The sequence below is a fragment of the Castor canadensis genome, chromosome 10 (genome assembly GCF_047511655.1).
Source record: "Castor canadensis chromosome 10, mCasCan1.hap1v2, whole genome shotgun sequence".
Classification (NCBI taxonomy): Eukaryota; Metazoa; Chordata; class Mammalia; order Rodentia; family Castoridae; genus Castor; species Castor canadensis.
The window spans coordinates 111,605,825-111,625,408 of NC_133395.1; the positions used below are offsets into that span (position 1 = coordinate 111,605,825).

General features: G+C 36.2%; 1 protein-coding gene across 33 annotated transcripts in view; it reads right to left on the bottom strand.

Moving 5' to 3' along the window:
• The window catches only part of Pbrm1 (polybromo 1), a 118,329-nt gene that overhangs the window by 53,588 nt on the left and 45,157 nt on the right, over positions 1 to 19,584 (bottom strand). For 19 of the 33 annotated variants that reach the window (XM_074043893.1, XM_020175227.2, XM_020175229.2 and 16 more), the window contains 6 exons: positions 17,969 to 18,110; positions 16,632 to 16,729; positions 14,535 to 14,579; positions 9,194 to 9,470; positions 6,751 to 6,856; positions 618 to 1,260 (listed from right to left, as the gene is read on the bottom strand). In XM_074043893.1, coding sequence (XP_073899994.1) covers positions 618 to 1,260; positions 6,751 to 6,856; positions 9,194 to 9,470; positions 14,535 to 14,579; positions 16,632 to 16,729; positions 17,969 to 18,110 — 1,311 coding nt within the window. Of the gene's footprint in view, positions 1 to 617; positions 1,261 to 6,750; positions 6,857 to 9,193; positions 9,471 to 14,534; positions 14,580 to 14,617; positions 15,585 to 16,631; positions 16,730 to 17,968; positions 18,111 to 19,584 lie in introns of those variants that run through there. The other 14 variants (XM_074043896.1, XM_074043909.1, XM_020175240.2 and 11 more) reach the window with 2 other exon arrangements.

A 19,584-nucleotide genomic window follows, 5' to 3' on the forward strand; every position in this document is an offset into this window, starting at 1 on the left:
CTACCACTTGAGTCACACCTCCAGCCCTAAAGCATTCTTACATAAAGATAAAACCTTAAGAGAAAAATCCTATTACTACTATAATTCCTATTTCAAATTATAAGCACTTATCCTTTAAGAAACATGTTCTGTGAAATACTGTATTTAAAGTTTATGCTTTTCACAAGATCTTTAATTTTATCTTCTTCTCATTGGCCCTAATCTAGACTCAACACTGTATCTTCTCTTCTTCACAGAATGTACCTGCTGTTTGTAAGTTTTAGCCCCCAGCATTGCAAAAACAAAAAGAAGTTGAAGTTTTGGCTACCTAGAATTCAGGATAGTAAGCTGCAAATATGTGAGTCAATGCCCTATATAGCTATCCTTATCTCAACCAGCAAAAACCCTTGTTCCTTCCTATTATTGCTTATACTCTCTCTACAACAAAATTAGAAATAAGGGCAAAATAGTTTCTGCTGGGTATTGGGGGGGGGAGGGAGGGGGCAGAGTGGGTGGTAAGGGAGGGGGTGGGGGCAGGGGGGAGAAATGAACCAAGCCTTGTATGCACATATGAATAATAAAAGAAAAATGAAAAAAAAAAAACATATCCTCAAAATGAAAAGGCTTTGAAAACATACCGATTCATCCTTCTTGCTCTCTCCAAAACTTCAAACATATGCTCTTGAAATAAATCAAGCCTCCGGTAGCGATTATTTTCAACATTCTTCCTAATAATGTCAAAAGTAAGGGGAAGTTTGTTAGGAAAGCTGGGATCCACAGCAGGAATTTCTGCTAAGGAATCACTATAGCATCTTCCCTCATCATCTTGATGACTCATGACTGACACAAAAAGATTGTGGATAAGTTCTTGAATCAGTAAGGTCACATTTGGGACATGAGAATCCTCATCTCCTTCCAGGTCTCTCCGAGTTTCAAGCAGGACTTTGTGTAGGACAAGGGCATCTTTGTAGATCAGAGACTCAGGCTCATTGTATGTACAGGCATTGTTAAACATCATGACAAAGTCCTCAACCATAGAGTCTATATCTTGGTACTTGTTCGCCATCATGTGACTTCGAATTTTTTCCATGTCCATGGGCTTTTTAATGGTCAGATAGTAGTCAGGTAGTTCAGATCTAGAGGGAAGCCTCAGAAATATGGCGCTGAGACGGCGACCCCTCTTATCAGTATAGTTCTTTACAGCTTCATACACTTCATTTAGTTTCTGCTGCATTGGAGTCATGTACTTTGATTTTTTAGGAGAAACACCACTCTTCCTACCTGAAGAAACAGATGCAAAGTTAAGTGGATAAAGTGAAACAAGCCTAAATTTGTATGTAATTGGTAGTATAACCATAAGAAAAGGACTATTTAAAATGATTTGTAAAACACAGTAATTAGCATATACTTAGTAAGGAAGATCTTATTTAAGGGAAAAAACCAAAACAAAACTGGAAGAGGGCAGTAAAGAGCCTGACTAGCAAGCACAAATCCTTGAGTTCAAATTCCAGTATTGCAAAAAAAAAAAAAAAAAAATCTAAAAAACAAATAAACAACAAAAATAAACTGTGGCAGAAAATTTTAACTATTTGGGGTAATTTTATTTTTCATTTTGGCAATACTGGTGTTAAACTCAGGACCTCCTACTTGCCAGGCAGGCTACCACTTGAGCCACATTCCCAGCCCTTTTTTTGCTATAGGTATTCTTGGATTCTTGGAGAAGTATCTCGAATTCATGCCTCAGCTAGACTGAATCTTGATCTTCCTACTTATGCTCCCTTTGTAGATGGGATGACAGGAGCACACCACTGTGTCCAGCTTTCATTGAGACAGGGTCTGGGCTGCCCTTAAACCACCATCTTCCAGATCTCTGCCTCCTGAGTAGCTAGGATTACAGGTTTGAGCCACCATGACTGGATGGGAAAATAAGTACTGTTATGTGCAGCTAGTTGTGAATATGTGAAGTAAAGCCAATGAGTAATTATGTGACATTCTAATTCCATCACCTCTGAGATATTTGACAGGTAAGATTTTTTTTTTTTTAACTTACTGAAGTTGAATGAAGAATTTTCTTAGCCTTTGACATATCAGTGAACAAAACAAGAATCCTTTCCCACATGGAGCTTTTATTCTAAATGAGATCTATCATATATTTATTTAATCAGTAACCAATAATGGACATTTAAATGGTTTTCAATCTTTTGCTAGTATAAACACTGCTGCAGTGAACAGCTCATACATAGATCATTTTGCACATATGTAAATATATTATTAGGAAACAAGTCTAGAAGAGGAATTTATTGGTCTAAGAGAGTACTAAGATTTTTATCACAGGAGACTGGTATGGAGGACATTGATAAAAAAAAATGCTGTAGCCTTGAATTTTAATTAAAGTATCAACTGAGCTTATGATGTGTTTTAATCTCTAAACATATACAACTTTTTCTGTTTCTCTTCACTGAAAATCCTAGAAACAATGATTAGTTCAATAGTAGTGTATTCCAGAATATAATTTTAAAATATTAATTTCAAACACTAATGTCAAAGAGCCCTAACCTTTTTTTTTTTTTTTTTTAGCAGAAACACAAAAATGTTAAGACTCCTTGGAAAATATACCAGACCAATTTCCAGTCTGATATTTCATGAAACTCCAGGGAGTAAAGAATTTGCCAATAACTTACCAGGGTCATGTCAAAACAACACAGGCAAGCTAGCAAAACAGCAGAGTGCCTGCCTAGCAAATGTGAGGCCCTGAGTTCAAATCCTTGTACACACACAAAAAACTCCCAAACCCACAGACAACAACCTGAGACAATATAAGCATCAATAAGGACAATAATTACAATGGGTTAAAATTCAGCAATATGTTTAAATCTATAGTTCTTAATGACACATAAGAAAAATATTGGAGGCTGTTAATAAACTAATACATTATTTTGAAAACTAATCTGCATACCCATGTTTATTGCAGCACTATTTACAATAGCCAAGATGCCCCACAACCAACGAATAGATCAAGAAAATGTGGTATTTATACACAGCGGAATTTTACTCAGCCACAAAAAAGAATGAAATTTTGTCATTCTCAAGGAAATGGATGGAACTAGAGACCACCATCTTAAGCGAAGTTAGCCAGACTCAGAAGGCCAAAAATTGCATGTTCTTCCTCATATGCAGATTATAGACCCAAAATAAATGCAGTAATATTACTGGACATGGGTCACACACACTAAGGGGAGAACACTCACAGGAGAAAGAGGGAAAAGAAAGGAAACCTAAAACTTGAATGTGGTTGATGTGCTCCCTGTTGAGGAGCAAATAAAGTATAAAGTAATCTTAAATTGGCAGAGACAACTATGAGAAGGGGACAGAAAGTAGTGAAGAGGTCTGGCAGAGATGAACCAATGTGGGTTGTAATACACAAGTGCATGGAAGCAACACTAGCAATCTCTCTGTATAGCTATCTTTATCTCAAACTAGCAAAACCAGTATGTCTTTCTTATTATTTCTTATGTTTTCTTTTCAACATAATTGAAGAAGAAGAGGGCGGAACAGGTTCTGCCCGGAAAGGCAGGGGGAGGTGGCACAAACAATGTATACAACATGTAAGTAAATATAAAAACTACAAAATAAAAGGAGAAAAGAAAAAAAAATAAATAAGAAAACTAGTAAATAGAAGAGAAAAAAGAATGAAAATCAAGTTTTTACTATTTCAAAACAAAAAGAAGATAAATAAGAAAACTATACCGAGTAAATAAATATTAATTAGATAAGGCAATCCAACATAGAAATATACAGTATATTCTATATATATAGAATATAAATTCTCTTCATACTTTATATATAGAAATATATATAATATGTATCTATAGAAATATAGAAATAGTCCAGCTAATGAATTAGCAAGGAATGATAAAATTATCACTATTTTATAGTCCTTTAATGAACTGATGAAGAGAGTATCAGTATCTGTTAACATAACAGAAAGATACAACCAGGTATGTATGTGCCACCTGATGTATTTATTACCTATGAAGTCAGTTTTTGTGCCAAAGGGAGAGGATGGGGGATCAAATCTTAGTTTGATAGGGCCTCTAGCTAAAACGACTCATTTATAGGACACAAAGGACAGAAGGACATTGTAACTGCAACATAAGGATGCAATCTGCAAAATCCAGACTGTAGAAAACTCTAGTACAAACCCAATTTCTTCAACAGAAAAAAGAGAGGTGAAAGAGTGTTCATACTCAAAGAAATATCAATCAAATGCAACATGTGGGTATTATTTGGAGTCTACCTCAACCAGACATTGTTCCAAGACATAGTGCAACGTAAGTATAGAAAACCTCATATAATCTTTGCCAAGCTGAAACTCAATCTAACTTTAATAAAAGATAACTTACATTTATATGAAAGAGAGAGAGACAGAATAAAAAGTTAATTGACATCACAAGGAAATAAATGGACTAATCCAGAGCTTGGGACACTGTACACAGTAACCTAGTTTATTTGATGAGTCAATGGCATGGGGAAAGAAAAGGTAGAAGACTGCTCTAATTATGAGCATAAGGGCACCACAGTCAAACACAATATATTGAACATAATTAGATCCTGATTTGATGACACTAACTGTAAAAATACATTTTTGAGACAATCTTCAATAGTTGAAAATTTGTCAGATATTAAATGAAACCAAGAAACTATAGCTAAGTTTGTTAGGTATAAAAATCTCTGCATATTTTAGAGATGTATCTGACCTATACAGAAGTGAAAAAAACACATGATTGGATTTGCTTTAAAACAATTTACAACCTACCCCTTCCCCCCAGGAAGTATGGCACAACCTTGACAAATACTGAGTAACAGGTTTTTCATTGTATTTTTCTTCATATTAGTACTCGTTTGAAAGACTTCACAAGAAAATGAAAATTAAAAGAAAATTAACATTCTACATGAAAATCCTCTTTCCTGAGTCTGGTGGCCTGGCCAAGTGGTAGAGGGCCAGGCTAGCAAGTATGATGTCCTGAGTTCAAACCCCAGTACTGAAAAAAAAAAGAAAAGAAAAAATGGGATGGTGGCGGGACTCAAATGGTAGAGTGTCTGTGTGAGACCCTGAGTTCAAAACCCATTACCACACATACACACACAAATCCTCTGTCCTTGTAAAGCATGTATGTATGTATTCTTGTCACCATTAAACTATTATTAATAAGTCTCCTAACTCAATTTATGGAATTAATTCTGTTTTAAAAGGTATTTTGAGCTGGGTGTGGTGACACATGCATGACTGTAATCCAAGCTACTTACAAAGCAGACTGGAAGAATCATGGTTTGAGGCCAAACTGGAGCAAGGGTTGGCAAAACCCCATCCCAATCAATAAGCCAGGCATTGTGGCCAAAGGCTGTGATCCCAGCTACATGGGAGGCATATGCTGAAGGACTATGGCCTGAGGCTAGCCCCAGGCAAACACTTGAGACCCTATCTCAAAAATAACTAAAGCAAAATGCACTGGAATGTGGCTCAAGTGGTAAAGCACCTGCCTAACAAGTTCAAGGCCCTGAGTCACATGGTCCAAATAGTAGAGTGCTTTGACCTAGCATGTGTGAAGCCCTGGGTCCAATCCCAAATCAAAGAGGCAAAAAAAAAAAAAGAAAAAAGAAAAAGACGAATGGCTTAAAAGGAATCATCATTTAGCAGAAATTCCTGAAGCAAATGCAAAATTCAGTTTACTGTCATTTCATGTAAAAAAGTAGGTATCATTCCTCTTTTCAGCAAACACAGGTTTAAACAATAGCTGACAACATCACTATCATTCCCTTGGTATTTATGTGTATTTTAAATAAGGTAGAATCTCTTGTTTAGTTCAATAGTATTAATTACATCCTTTACAACTTTTAGTAAAACCAATCATTTGCAGAGCACACTCAAAAGGTAGCTGAAAAGTACAACTCTAACCTCTCAAATTTTGTACAGTAGCAGCTTCTGGGATTTTTAATTCTAGGCATATCAAACGAACATAACAGCAACAAAAATCTGCCACAATACTCTTCAGCCATTAGATACAGAATATCTATTCTTCCTATTTAATACTTACAAAATACCCACTACATTCAAAAAAACAATCAAAACCTCTGATGTTACATTCTATCCCCCTTCCTCCATTATGGTTTGGATATAAAGTGTCTCTTAAAAGGCTCATATGTTGAAGACTTGGTCCCCAGCTGACTGACCCAATCACTGAGAAATGACTAGATCATGAGGGCTCTGCCCTCCTCAACGGATTACTTCACTGATGGATTGAAAATATGGTAACATTATTGGGAGGTGTGTGCAAGGTGGGCTGATTGGAGAAGTAGGTCACTGGGGGCACACCTTTGAAGGGTAACTTGTCCCTGGCACTTCCCTATCTCTCTGCTTCCTGGCTATCCTAAAATGAGTAACTGTGCTCTTCTGCCATGATATTCTGTCTCACCAAGATCCAGAAACAATCATGGCAGCAGACTATGGATTGAAACCTCTGAAACTGTGAGCCAAAATAAATCCTTCCTTCTTTAAATCCTCCCTCAAGTACTTGGTCACAGCAATGAGAAAGCTAACACACACCATCACTCTCTTCACTGTTTATTTAAAATACAGTAAAAGAGAGTGCTTAAGAAATGAAACTCTAGCATAGAGTAGCAATGCGTACAAATGTATTCACCATTTATTTCAAGACAAGCAATCTTGTCTTGTCAAACTAAATCAAATAACAAAGTTTGAGGCAGTCTTACTTAGCTTGAGTTTAGGAGAAGCCATATCATCATCATCAGGTAATGGGCCCAGCTCTTTCCTTTTATCCTTGAGTAACTTCTCCAGGATATGTGCATCATTGTATACCTAAGTTCCAAAAATATGATTAAGATTATTTTCTAAAAAAACCTTTTATTAAGCTATTATGTCTACAATGAAGTTTTTTTGTTTTGTTTTGTTTTTTTTGGTGGTATAAGGGTTTGAACTCAGGGCCTCATGCTTGCTAGGCAGGCTCTACCACTTGAGCCACTTTGACAGCCCCATAATGAAGTTTTTTGTTTTGTTGGGTATGATGGCACATGCCTGTAAATCCCAGCACTTGGGAGAATGAGGCAGGAGGACTGAAAGTTGAAGGCTATCCTGGGTTACATAGGGAAACTGTCTCAAGAAACAAAATACACACACACAAAAAAAAAAACCACCCCAATTAAAACATCAACAAAAATAATAAAAATAAAAAGTAAGTTTAAAAAACATGGTTTAGGACAACTGGAGCTAAAAACTGCTTAGGCTCACTTCAGAACAATAAAATCACTATCTCCATAGGAGAGCTTAGGTCCCAAATGATGTGTTTTTTAAGTTTCCCGGGTGATTTGAATATGCAAATATGCATGGTAAAGTTTGAGAACCACTGTAGTACAATTTTGCAGTTTTAACAGAAGTTCTGAACACATTTACATGTGTTGTTTTCCTTAAAAACCTATCTTTTCCATTGGATCTTCAAGGTAGCAGACTCAGCCCAGTAGAAATCAGAGATTAAAAATCTCTCTCAAAGTAGCCAGATGTGGTGGTTTATGCCAGTAATCCTAGCTAGTTGGGAAGCCAGCCTGGTCAAAAAAAGTTGGAAAGAATAAAAGCTAGACATGGTGGCATATGGCTGTCATTCCAACTACACAGGAGGCATAAATAGGAGGATCACTGTTCTGGATGTAAATGCCCCAGACAAAATTAAAAGCAAAAAAGGGCTGGGGATGTGGGTCAAGTGGTATTAGAGTGCCCACCTAGAAACTGTAAAGTGGGACAGTTTACTGAGATAGAAAAGTGTAAAGTGGGAGAGTATAGCCCCAGAGTTTGGGGAAAGGGGTCCCAAGAAAGGGTACCCCAAGGTGGCTTTTATTTCTACCACAGACAGGTGGTACAATAGCCAGTGATAATGAAGACAGTATAAACCCCTATTATAGAGAGGGCCATTTCTTTGATCTGCATGCATCTTCATTTGTGTATACTTTATTTTATATTCAAACGCAACAGCAGAAGAAATGATTTGAAAATGTTAATTTATCTCTAGGAGATTTAAAATGAATAAAAGATATGAATTATAAAATATAACAAAGAACGAAGTCTGTGTGTTAGCTGTACTGATAAAGAATTAAAAACTGAAATGAGAAAGTAAAGAAGGTAAATGTGGTTGATGTACTTTCTACACAAGTATTAATATGGAACATTCAAAACGTTGAAATCACCATAAGAAGGGAACTAATGTAGAAAGGAGAATAATGGAGGGGATGGACCAATTCAGGGTCTAATACACACACACACACACACACACACACACACACACAGAGAGAGAGAGAAATGTCACAATGAAACTCCCCATATAACATCACAAACAAACAAAAATGCCTTTTTTATAAAATGAAAGACAGGAAGGTAAAACAAGTCCTATGGGTTGGTTCCGGAGGGAGGGAAGAGCACATAAGGAAAGGGTGAAGGAGGGTGAATATGGTGGAAATACTACATATTCATGTATGAAAATGGAACAATGAGACCTGCTGAAACTGTTCCAAGAAGGGAGGAGGGGATATAAAGGAGAAAGAAAGTGGGTGAATCTAAGATGTACTGTAAGCACTTTTGTAAATGTCACAATGTGCCCCTGATACAACTATGATACTAAATAAAGAGAAAAAAAAGAACTGAAAATTGTGGGCTGGGGGTATAAATGACTGGTAGAGCATATGCTTAGCATGCATAAGGCTTGATCCCCAGAACCACCAAGGAAACAAATGATTAAAGGTTTTAATGCTGTTGGCTCCTGCCAGTGTTTATTCAGTATCACACATTGCTCTAGTCAGTATACATTATCTCTTTTAAGCCGCACAATAACCCTGGGCAAGAAGTAGTAGTATTCCTACTTTACAGATGTATTATTCCTAAATTATAGATGAGGAAACTGAGGCTCAGAAGGGATAAATTACTTACACAGGGACTGGCAAAGCAGGATTTAATCTAAAATGTCAGATTGCAATGTATCAAGTTTAACCTTTATAATGTACTGTCTCCTATTTTAAGCAACTAAGATGAGACAAAGTATTAAACTGGCACCAACAACTACTTAAATTATGTGTACAGCTGGTCTCTCAAAATGCATTTTCTTACCAATGCTCAAAAGAAAATGTCTCCTTTAAGTCCCCCACCCACTCTTACCTGAGAGCCCTCCTCATTGTAGTGCCTGGCATTCCGGAACATGAGTTTCATGTCCTCTATCATTCCCTCTTCACCTGCATACTTGTCATTGCGGATGTTATGTTCAATTATTTTCAAGTCCATTGGCTCTAAGATGATTTTATAATAATCAGGATAGTCCTTCTTGGATGGTTTAACCATAAATAGATCACAAAGTCTTCTGCCTGAACCTGGCTCTCGAGCTTCAAGAACAACATTGAATAAAATTTTCATTCGCTGTTTTCTTATGTTCTTTTTACTGTCGAAGGGGGAGGTGAAAAAAAAAAAGGGGGAAAAACAACAACAGGTTCAGTTTTCTTTATATGATGATGAAATGAAACAAATTAATCTTGTGGGCGAGTGCTTCATAATGATTACGACTTATTGATTACATATGCCACAAACACAGTAAACATGCTGGAAGCTATAAGCAAATATTAGGAAAGTTTCCAAAATAGTTAAACATACTGATCCTGACAGGAGCGATCAGTGACACCGGATGAACCTGTTTAGAATAGCTCATGAAATGCAATGTTTAAAAAGATCTTGTCCAACACTAAAAGAAAATAAAACTCTATAATTAACTGAAATACATTTTTTGTTTTTAAGACAAATACAGCAAAAGTACAACAAAATTCACCATTCCTATTGTTATTAACATCTTCATTTCCAAGCACACAAACAACCTAACAAAAAGAATTATTTTCACTTCTTATGGTAACCACTCCTAAACAACAGTTTACAACAGTATACAACAGTTGCCAGAAAATTTAAGAGGACTGTCTACAAGACTAGTGTCTCTATACTGGATACAAGTCTCTTGAGTTGAATGTGTCAGAGTCAATGCCTAATTCCTCCCTCAAAGCCCCATTACTGTACAATCCCAGCTAGACTTGAAGAAATAGTCTGTGGTTCATCTGAGCACTTTACAAATTTTCATCCTCGAGCATGGGAATCCTTTAAAGCTTTTTTCTTTTTTTCAGTACTGGGGATTGAACCCAAGGCCTCATGCATGCTATACCTATGCAAGTGCTCTATTACTTAAGCCAAGCCCCCAACCGTGAATACCTGTTTTGTTCTCCAAATGAGATGTAATGCTGAGAAACTGGTATTAGTGGTATGGAATAAAGTACAAGGGACCACAGATTAGCACCAGAGCTCAAAAGGGGCCCAAGATCACAGATGGTCTTATTGTCTAGTTGTTGAGAAAACTGGCTCAGATAGGCTAGATGACTTGCCCAAGGTGAGTGAGTTGCTCAATAAATTATTAGAAGAGATACTCTTCCAATATGACTTTTGGTCAACTTTTCTTATATTTTCAGGAAAGTCAAGAAATTCTAGCCGGACTACCTAGCAGCCACCAAGTAAAACAGGTAGGTAATAACAAGAAATGACATTTGACTTAGTTTCTAGTCAACAAACATTTGCTAAGATCTTACACTATAGTACTTGGAGGTAATTTTTCTTTTACATCTGTTTCCTATCCTATAATGGGAAGGCAGTTTATTTCTGCAGCAAATTATGTGACTATATGGGTCTCTTAGCCCATTCCAACTACGTTCTCATTCTACTGCTGGATTACGAAGAAGCCAAAGGACAGTTATTTTCTCAACAAGTTCCTAGGTATATTTTTGAAAAACAGAAATAAAGTTCAAGTAAAGAAAAATTAATAGAAAGCAGACATCCTTAATTCAAGACTTTTTTTTTTTGTGGTACTGGGATTTGAACTCAGGGCCTCACGCTTGCTAGGTAGGCGCTCTACCACTTGAGCCATTCCACCAGTGCAATTCAAGACTTTTTTAAGGGTATTAGAAATGCCTATCTTTCTGACATCATGGGGCTCAAGGCAAATTGAAAGTCATCTAATTAGAGAAAAAGAAAAGAACCTCTGGTTCCTAAGACTGGGCTCACCCTCATCACTTGTGTCATCATTCTGATTATTTTTCTTTGTGGACCTGGGATCATTCCTGCCCTCAGTTCTTATGTCTGTGTCTAGTGAATGAGTGTTAGATAATCTAAGTGGATACTATTTTATTTCATCTAGTAGATACCATTTCTCCAAAGAGGCAACCCCATGAGAGAAAGAGAGAGAAGGAGAGAGAGAGAGAAGGAGAGAGAGAGAGAGTTTTCTCATTATAGGTCTTTAGCAACTGGATAATGGAAGAGAAGTGCCAATACTATAGAGCTCCACATATGATATATGGACATGGCCCTGAGTTCAATCACTAGTACTAAAAAATTAAAAAAAGAAAAAAAAAAAAGAAAGAATACAGATGAATTTAACCTTCAGGAAGTCTCTAGAGGGAAACTTCAGAGCTTGAATCTGATATCACAGAAATTCATACTTAAAATTACTCAAGACAAGTAAGATTTGCTTAGGTTTTATATGTGGCTTTAAAAGGAAGACTTGAGAATTCAGTTTTGAAGTGCTAAGCTTTATAGATCTCGCTAGTCAACTCGCAATGAAATCAGCCCCCATTCCAGGAATTACAAGCAGAGTAATACATTAGTCAAGGTTTGACTTGGACCAGGAGATCAGCCCTATTCCCCTCTCGAATTCAGGAAACCATTCCCAATTACCAGTAGGCTTTTCTGTTTGAAGCTACAAATACTCTCATCTAGGACTGAATTTAGGGCAGATTTTTTTTTTTTGGATTTTTAAAGAAAAGGGCAAGTTTTTAATGGAATTTTGTTAGCTAAGTAAAAGAATAGCAAGTGGTCCATTTTTCCAATGCCAATAACTCTTGACTTTGCAGCTTTGAATGGAAAATACCCAAATGTGAAATCTAGTTTATATAAGAAGCTGTTCTAATCTAGTAAGTTATATTTTACCATTTTGGTACTCACACTATTAGCAGTATCCTTTCTCCATTTGTGCCATTTAGTCATGAAGAGTTAAGTGAAACTAACTGGTTTACATCCTCAAAGGCAAGCAAAACTTGTATTACTAGTGTTACTTATGACTGTCTCTAAACAAACCCAGTTTTATTTTGTTTTCATTTTTCCAGATCTTTATATTGCTTTTAAGACTGAGAATCAAGGGTCCACTAATTTTAATTTGGCTGCCAGCTAAACTTCATACTCTTTCATACTAATTCCATTAGCTTTGGTGGCTGCTATTTTTACTTTATCTCTTTCCAATATGAACAATGAACCTTATTATAAACACAACTTATGAAAGCTTCACATACTTTTTTTTGAATGAGAACTTTTTGGCTTCCATTTGCTTTTTTTTTTTTTTTTTTAAATCTTTTGGCACTGGGTTTGAACTCAGGGCCTCCCACTTACTAGGCACGCAGTCTACCACTTGAGCCACTTCACCAGCCCTTGTCTTCCATCTTCTCCCTTCCTTTCTCCCTCCCTTTCTTTGTAGTACTGACATTCAAATTCTCTTTCTTTTTTGCAGTACTGATGTTCCAACTTAGGACCTGATTTGAACTGGCAGGTACCCAGTCCTTACTTCCATTTTCAGTATCACTTTGCTTTTCAGATTTGTCTTACAACTCCTGCTAGCCCTACTTTTCTGCTTCTTTCAAACCTTCAAACCATTAACTGTCAACAGTTTGTTGATTCGTCTTCATTTTTGGAAAGACACACAAAACTCTGTCCTACATCTTGTAACTGGCATAATTATTTTTGCAGGCCCTGGGAATAACTCAGGGCCTCAGGCTTGCTGGCAAGGGTTCTATCATTTGAGCTACACCCTTACCCCCCCTTTTTAGGGTGTGAATGGGATTTGAACTCAGGGTCTCACACATGTTAGGCAGGCACTCTACCACTTGAGACACACCTCCGGCCCTTTTTCCCTCTGGTTATGTCTGAGATAGGGTCTCTTACTTTTGCCTGGGCCAAATAGGGCTTCACCAACCTTTTGTCAGGGTTGGCCTCAAACCGCAACCCGTCTCTGCTTCCCAAAGCTGAGATTATAGGCATACATTATGTGTGTGGCTTTTCTTTTTTAAAATCACCTTTGAATATACTGAAGAAAAAAAAAATTTTTTTTTTTTTTAAGACAGAGTCCCATATAGAGTCCAGGTTGCATTAATCCTCCTGCCTCAGTTTCCCAATACTGGGATTACAGGTGTGTACCACCACACCTGGCTAAAATACATCATAAAGGAGTTCAAAATGAGAACTTTTCATCATTGTGCACTTAAGGGGCCATACTTAAAATAGTATACCAAGTCAGACCTTAGACATTTTGTAACAAATATGCAATTTTATACGACTTGGGCCATAAAGGGTCCTATACTAAGAAAGTCAGTATAATACGGCATGAAAGTCATGTATCTTAAGAAATCAGTGTCTTTTTCTAAATTGCACAAATTGCTAGTAGAGGCTCTATTCTGAATCATCAACTCCTTTTTCAGATATTGAGGTTGAGATGAGGCTTATATCTCAGAGCTCGTAAGAAAAGCTGGGATCTGAATTTGAGTTATATAAGGTAGTAATATGTAAATAAGTTTAGAATACTTAACTTTCAAGGAGGGAAAACAAGTGGGAAAATAATCTTTCCCAAAGCAATCAGACAACACTTTTATACATCTGCATAGCTGTATGACTTATGCAATTATTTTACTATGCTGCTCTCACATAAAGTCACTTTTTTCCAACCTGCTTCTTTTCCTGGCCACTATTTTCCTGGCGAGTAGAAGAGATGACTAAATGTTCTCCTTTATGAGCTGTAAGAGTAATCTGGTGTTCTATACGCAACTGACATGCTGTGAATGTCAGATGACAAATGTGAAAACAACAGCCTTACATAATTATCATTAACACTCTACTGTGTCAACTCACAGGCTGTTTTAAAAATCAAGTAATGTGCAAAAGAATGGGTATTTTTCTAAAGAAGTAAGATGTGGACAGGATTAGATACTGAGGAAATGTCAAGAATATGACAATATGAAGTGTCCACCTGCACTGACATCATCTCAATTGACAATGTTGATCCCTCCACCACTACAAATCTGTAAAAGACATTCTTGGAACTGAATTAGCACTGCTAGCCCGTCACCAGCAATGCCACCTTATTAGCAGCTTCTATCTTTTGCTATAGAAGCATAGCCATAATGACTGATGAGGGTGCTTTCTGCTCCTGGAAAAGCTAGCAACAAATTAAAGGTAGTACTGAAGATATTGAGGCTAGCTTATTCTGATCTTACTAACTAGATTTCTAAACTGGCTGTTTATTTCTAAAATAAACTAGCACCCCAAATATTTTTCACATGTGTAAGGCTTCAGTTTTCATTTTGTCTGTACTGACCATGCCACAGAACAGTTATACTTTTAAAAGTATGTTTATGCAGAAAAAAGGACAGCACACCTGGATAGCCTCCTGAGACCCAACATCTCACTGTCATGAGTGTTCCTGGGAAAGCAGAAACAAACATTACATGTGAAGAGAAACAATACAAAGCACATTGGAGGGCATGCATAAACCAAATATGGTTGAGAAAAAGAGGATTATTCAGTCCAAAGGATAAACGATCCTAATACTTGCAACATTTCAACAAGGAAAACAGAAAGAATTTTGGTGGGGGTAAAGAACATATTGTCATAACGAAGAAAGCATACCCATAATTTTTCTTACACTCCTTGGTATTAAAAAGAATAAAGCAGAGACAGAATCATATGCAATACTTAGGAGTCAAGTCAAGTGGTACTTGAAAAACTTGGCCCTAACTTCTCTGGCCAAGCTTAACCTTATAGGCTGTAGTTTGCTGAGCTTCTGGAGAAGTCTATTTCTTATTACCAAAACCTCAACCTTCTGAAAGGCTCACCATGTAATTTCTTTTGTTATAGATCAAAGTATAAGACTTAACTCTCTCAAACTTTTAACATTCACTCATACTTGTATCTCAAATCTGGGTTTGTTCTTTCATTGCTTTGGTAGATGATTTATAATTATTCTCTTTTATGTTTTTCACTTTATTATACAAAACATTTCCTAGGAAACCCATTTATAAGGAAATGTTTTGTCTAAAATGGGATTTTATTCTAAGAACATAAAACTTAGTTCTCTTTCTACAGGAGGTTTAAGGGCAATGGCTTTCACTTAATCTGCTTGGGTGTCCCACCAACTACAAGCTACAGAAATATGCAACTTTTAAGGATCTGGCCTGGGTTAATGCTTCCTAGCAACTGTTTTTCTTAATACTCAACTAATTTGAGATCTTTCTTTCATCCAGTGCTGGCACTAACTGTACCATTACTTTTGCCTCCATTACCTTCTTTTGCCTGAGAAGTTTTTATCTTTGATTGGTGACTGATCTGGAAAACACGGGTGATGCTGAAGTAGAGTTATATAATTACACTCAAAGATGTTCTTGATTTGATGTCTCTGATCTGGTTTCACATTTTTCCTCCGTTGTCCCTGGTGTAACAAGGAATTAAGAACTTGGAAGGATGAAATTCAAAGTCCAGTAATGGAGGAGACTTACATCTCAGGGTACACCAATCAATTTAGTTACCATGGCATACATTGTAGCAATCTTCAAAGCTAAACTGTTTTTCCCCCCAAATGTTCTTTAAGAGAGGCAAAGACAGGACAGCTTCTCTTTTCTAACCACTTTTTAAAATCTTCTAATCTGAGTGAATCTTTTAACACATGTACAGACCTCTGTCAACAACTACTGACTTCTTCATTCAATTTTGAATGTCAAGTCCTGCTATTAGTGATTAGCTTATTTCTTGCTCAAGGAATTCTCCCCAGATTGACTGCTGAGGCAAAGATTATAAAGTAATTAAGTTTGAGGGAGGATACTGTTTCACAATAATCAGGCCAGAGAACTCCATGTGGGAGGTACAGATAAAAGAGATGGTCTCACACAATTCTAAAACCAAGCTTCAAAATCTCATAGTAAAGGTCCCCTTCCACAAAACCAGTGAGAGGAAAAAAGGGTTAGGGAAGTTGAGAGAAAGGTTAGAAAGGAAAAATCAAAATGCTCAAATATCTAGCTTAACATTTTATGAACTATAAGAGGCTATGATCTGATATTCTTAAAGCCACAAATAAAGTCCAAGTTAACAAAGAAAAACAAAAAGGGTCAAAGCAATTCACTTCAGTGGTAATACCACTTCCTTACCTTTTCTAATTCATATTTCATGTTTGCAACTCACTATGCAGAAATTACCTAAATTAGATTTAAGTGGTACTCTTAAAATGCCACCTTAAAAAAAAAAAGCCTGGATTGTAAAAAGAATAACATGTTTTGCCAAGCTACATGTCATTTTTCTGTGTCATTAAAAGCAATATGGGATTTATTTTTTTAAAAGCTCATTGTCCAGTTATAAACTGGATTCTAAAAGAAGATATGTTATCAAATACTTAAAGCTTTTAACAGAATTCATACATTCTAGCTTAAATTTTTCTCTGTACTTACTTAAAACAAAATAAATAGGAACTGAGATGAGCATATACCTTTTTCTTTTGGCACTACCAGTATCAGAAGTAGCTGAAGAGATCATGCTGTCTCCATCCTCAATGTCGTCTCTCCTGGCAAGCTCTTTCTTCTTTGCCTAAAACAGAGTAGATCCCAAGAGTTAGGCTCATTCTGCCAAGCACTACAATGAATACATGAATGTTAAAAAGCTAGACATATCAGATTCATTTAGAAAGTTACAAACACATGTAGGATGCACAAAATTATGGTCATTAACATTTTCAATAACCTAATTAAATAAAAGCCTGCATAGAAAAGCAAGTTAAAAAATGGACCCAGATGGTTGAAGAATCAATGTTACCTAGAGCATTGAAGACTGTGAAGGGCATATATTAGTTAAAAGCCTGAAGCTAGTGTAGGATCACAGCCTGCCCTGGTGGCCATATTTAGTTAAGTCAATTCAAATGGGCTTTTGCTACCCCTGACACTTAAGAGACAGTGTGGTTAAGTTTAACGTGAGAGGTGAAAGAAGATCAACACATGAATTTTTAAGGACCTTCTACAAAACAGAACTGAGAGTTCAAACACAGTGGGCTTAGGGAATATATACAGAGAACACTGCAATGTAAACACCTGAAATTCACAACACTAAGGATTATAGTGTTAATCACATAAAATGAAGATTGTATGGGTGATCTAAAATTGACTTTGCTGCTTCCTGGTTGTAAGATCTTTCTAGGAATTTCTACCAAAAACTGTGATATAGACAAAATCTGCATTTCATATCAACCTTTTTTGTCTTAAAATCCCTAGATGACCAGTGACCTCAGATGCTCTCCAAGGCATGTTCTCAGAGAAGATCTGACAAACTTTTGGACACTATACAATAGCCTTCAGGTATTTTTTCTCCTAGAAAGGATAATACTGTCTTTTTTCATTTCTGTGAGACACCATCTTGCTATGTAGCCCAGGCTAGTCTTGAACTTGAAATCCTCTTGCCTCAATCTTCCAAGTGCTGGGATTACAGACATATACTACCACACCTGGCAAGGTCATGCCTATCTTAACAGAGAAAAAGTCTAGAACCAAAAGAATAAAATGTAAATGTCAGAATATATTCTGGGATTGAAGGGTAACTTTCTGAGAATCCTAAAATTACCCTTCTTCCCCTTGGGACAAATCCCTGATGCTTCCAATCACAAAGCTTACTCAGTGGTCCTGCCAAGATTAAAAGAATACTCAGCAGTATTGTGTTTTAAATGAATGACTTGATATTGCTGGAAGGAAAGCATACATTTTAAAAGAACACATTCAAAGCACTTGAAATTCCTTCAATGATATATATGATAAGCTTAGCAAAACTAAGAAATCATACCTGCATGACTTGCTGCAATTTCAGAACTCGCTTATAGATGGCTGAATTAGGAACATTATAGCGTTTGGCATTTTCAAACATTAAATTCAGATCACACTCCAAATGATCTAAAGTTTCATATTCTTGGTTTTTTAGCTTCGTTCTGTGAAAGACAAACAAATGGCTAGAAATTTCTACTACAAAAATTATAAAACATTCTGCTTCAAAATCCAATACAAACTCTTCACAAAGACTAAATGATAGTGATTAAGGACTTGCAAGTGACTTTCAAGATAAAAAGGAAGGAGGTAAAAAGCACTATTATATTTAGGCAATATATCAATTTACCTGAAAAGTCAAAAGAATGAGCTAAAACAATAAAAATAAGAGGACTTAACAGAGTGGTCAATTACAAAGCAAATTAATATACTAGGAAAAATCCTAATGGAAAAGCCTTGATAATGGCTCTTTTTGAGAGATTTTAAAGCTATCTTGATGAAGAATCATGATGATCTACCTATTTCTGAAAATAAAAGGCAATTTTAGTTCATGCAGGTTAAGAAAAGAAGTAGTGCAATGCCATGAAGAAGTATTTACAATAATATATTTACTTCCATGGGAGATACACATGGAGAATGAAGAGGGATTTCTGATGATAAATGAGAGGAACATTTGTCGGAGTCTATTCATTATTATTCTTCCAATGTAATCATTTGTAACAAAGTATGATGGCTTAAAGGTGAGGATTTGTTGATTATGTTTATGATATCTTAGATATTATTGCTATTACTAACTTCACTTTGTACAAAGTGAAGAGTTTCTGTTAGTTTTAACTCTGTATTAATTTAGACATGATAAACTTTAAATCCTTTGATTAAAGCACTTGCATACTAATCACCAAAATCCCAGCAGTACTAAGAATGACAACATGAGCCAGGAGCTGATGGCACACACCTAAAATTCAGCTACTTGGGAGGCTGAGCTCAGGAGGATCATAGACTGAGGCCAGCATGAGCAAAAAGTTCTTCAGACCCCATAACCAATATAACCAGAGCAAAATGGACTGAAGGTATCAAGTGATAGAGCACCTGCTTTGGAAGCATGAAGCTGTGAGTTCAAACCCCAGTACCACTAAAAAAAAAAAAAAAAAAAAAAAAAAAGAGAGAGAAAGAATTACAATATATACAAACAGCTTTACCAAATAAATGTAGAGATTCCCAACTGTCTTAGAAAATTTTACCAAAATCACATTCAGATTCTGTGTAGTGCTTAAAGAAATAATAAATATTAGCAAAATCTCTAGAATGAAGCAAAAGCAAGAACTAAGCATTAATTCAGTTCTCAGTATCAACTTATATAGTTAACACCAGAGTTTAAATTACAGCTTTAGACTTATTTTTGCCAATTCAAAGGTGAAGTGCTGGGTGCTTTTAACATCCACAAAGAACAGAAAATCCAAACTTGTAATTGAGAACTTATTCTAGATCCACAGATATTTACCAAAATACTATTAATCAAGAGTAGCAGGGGGAAGGAAAGATAAAAATAGGAATGAAAAACCCACTAAAGGAGAAAGCGGTATGAAAAGCCATACTAGCTAGCTCCTGCTTTTTTTTTTTTTTTTTTTTTTGTGGTGC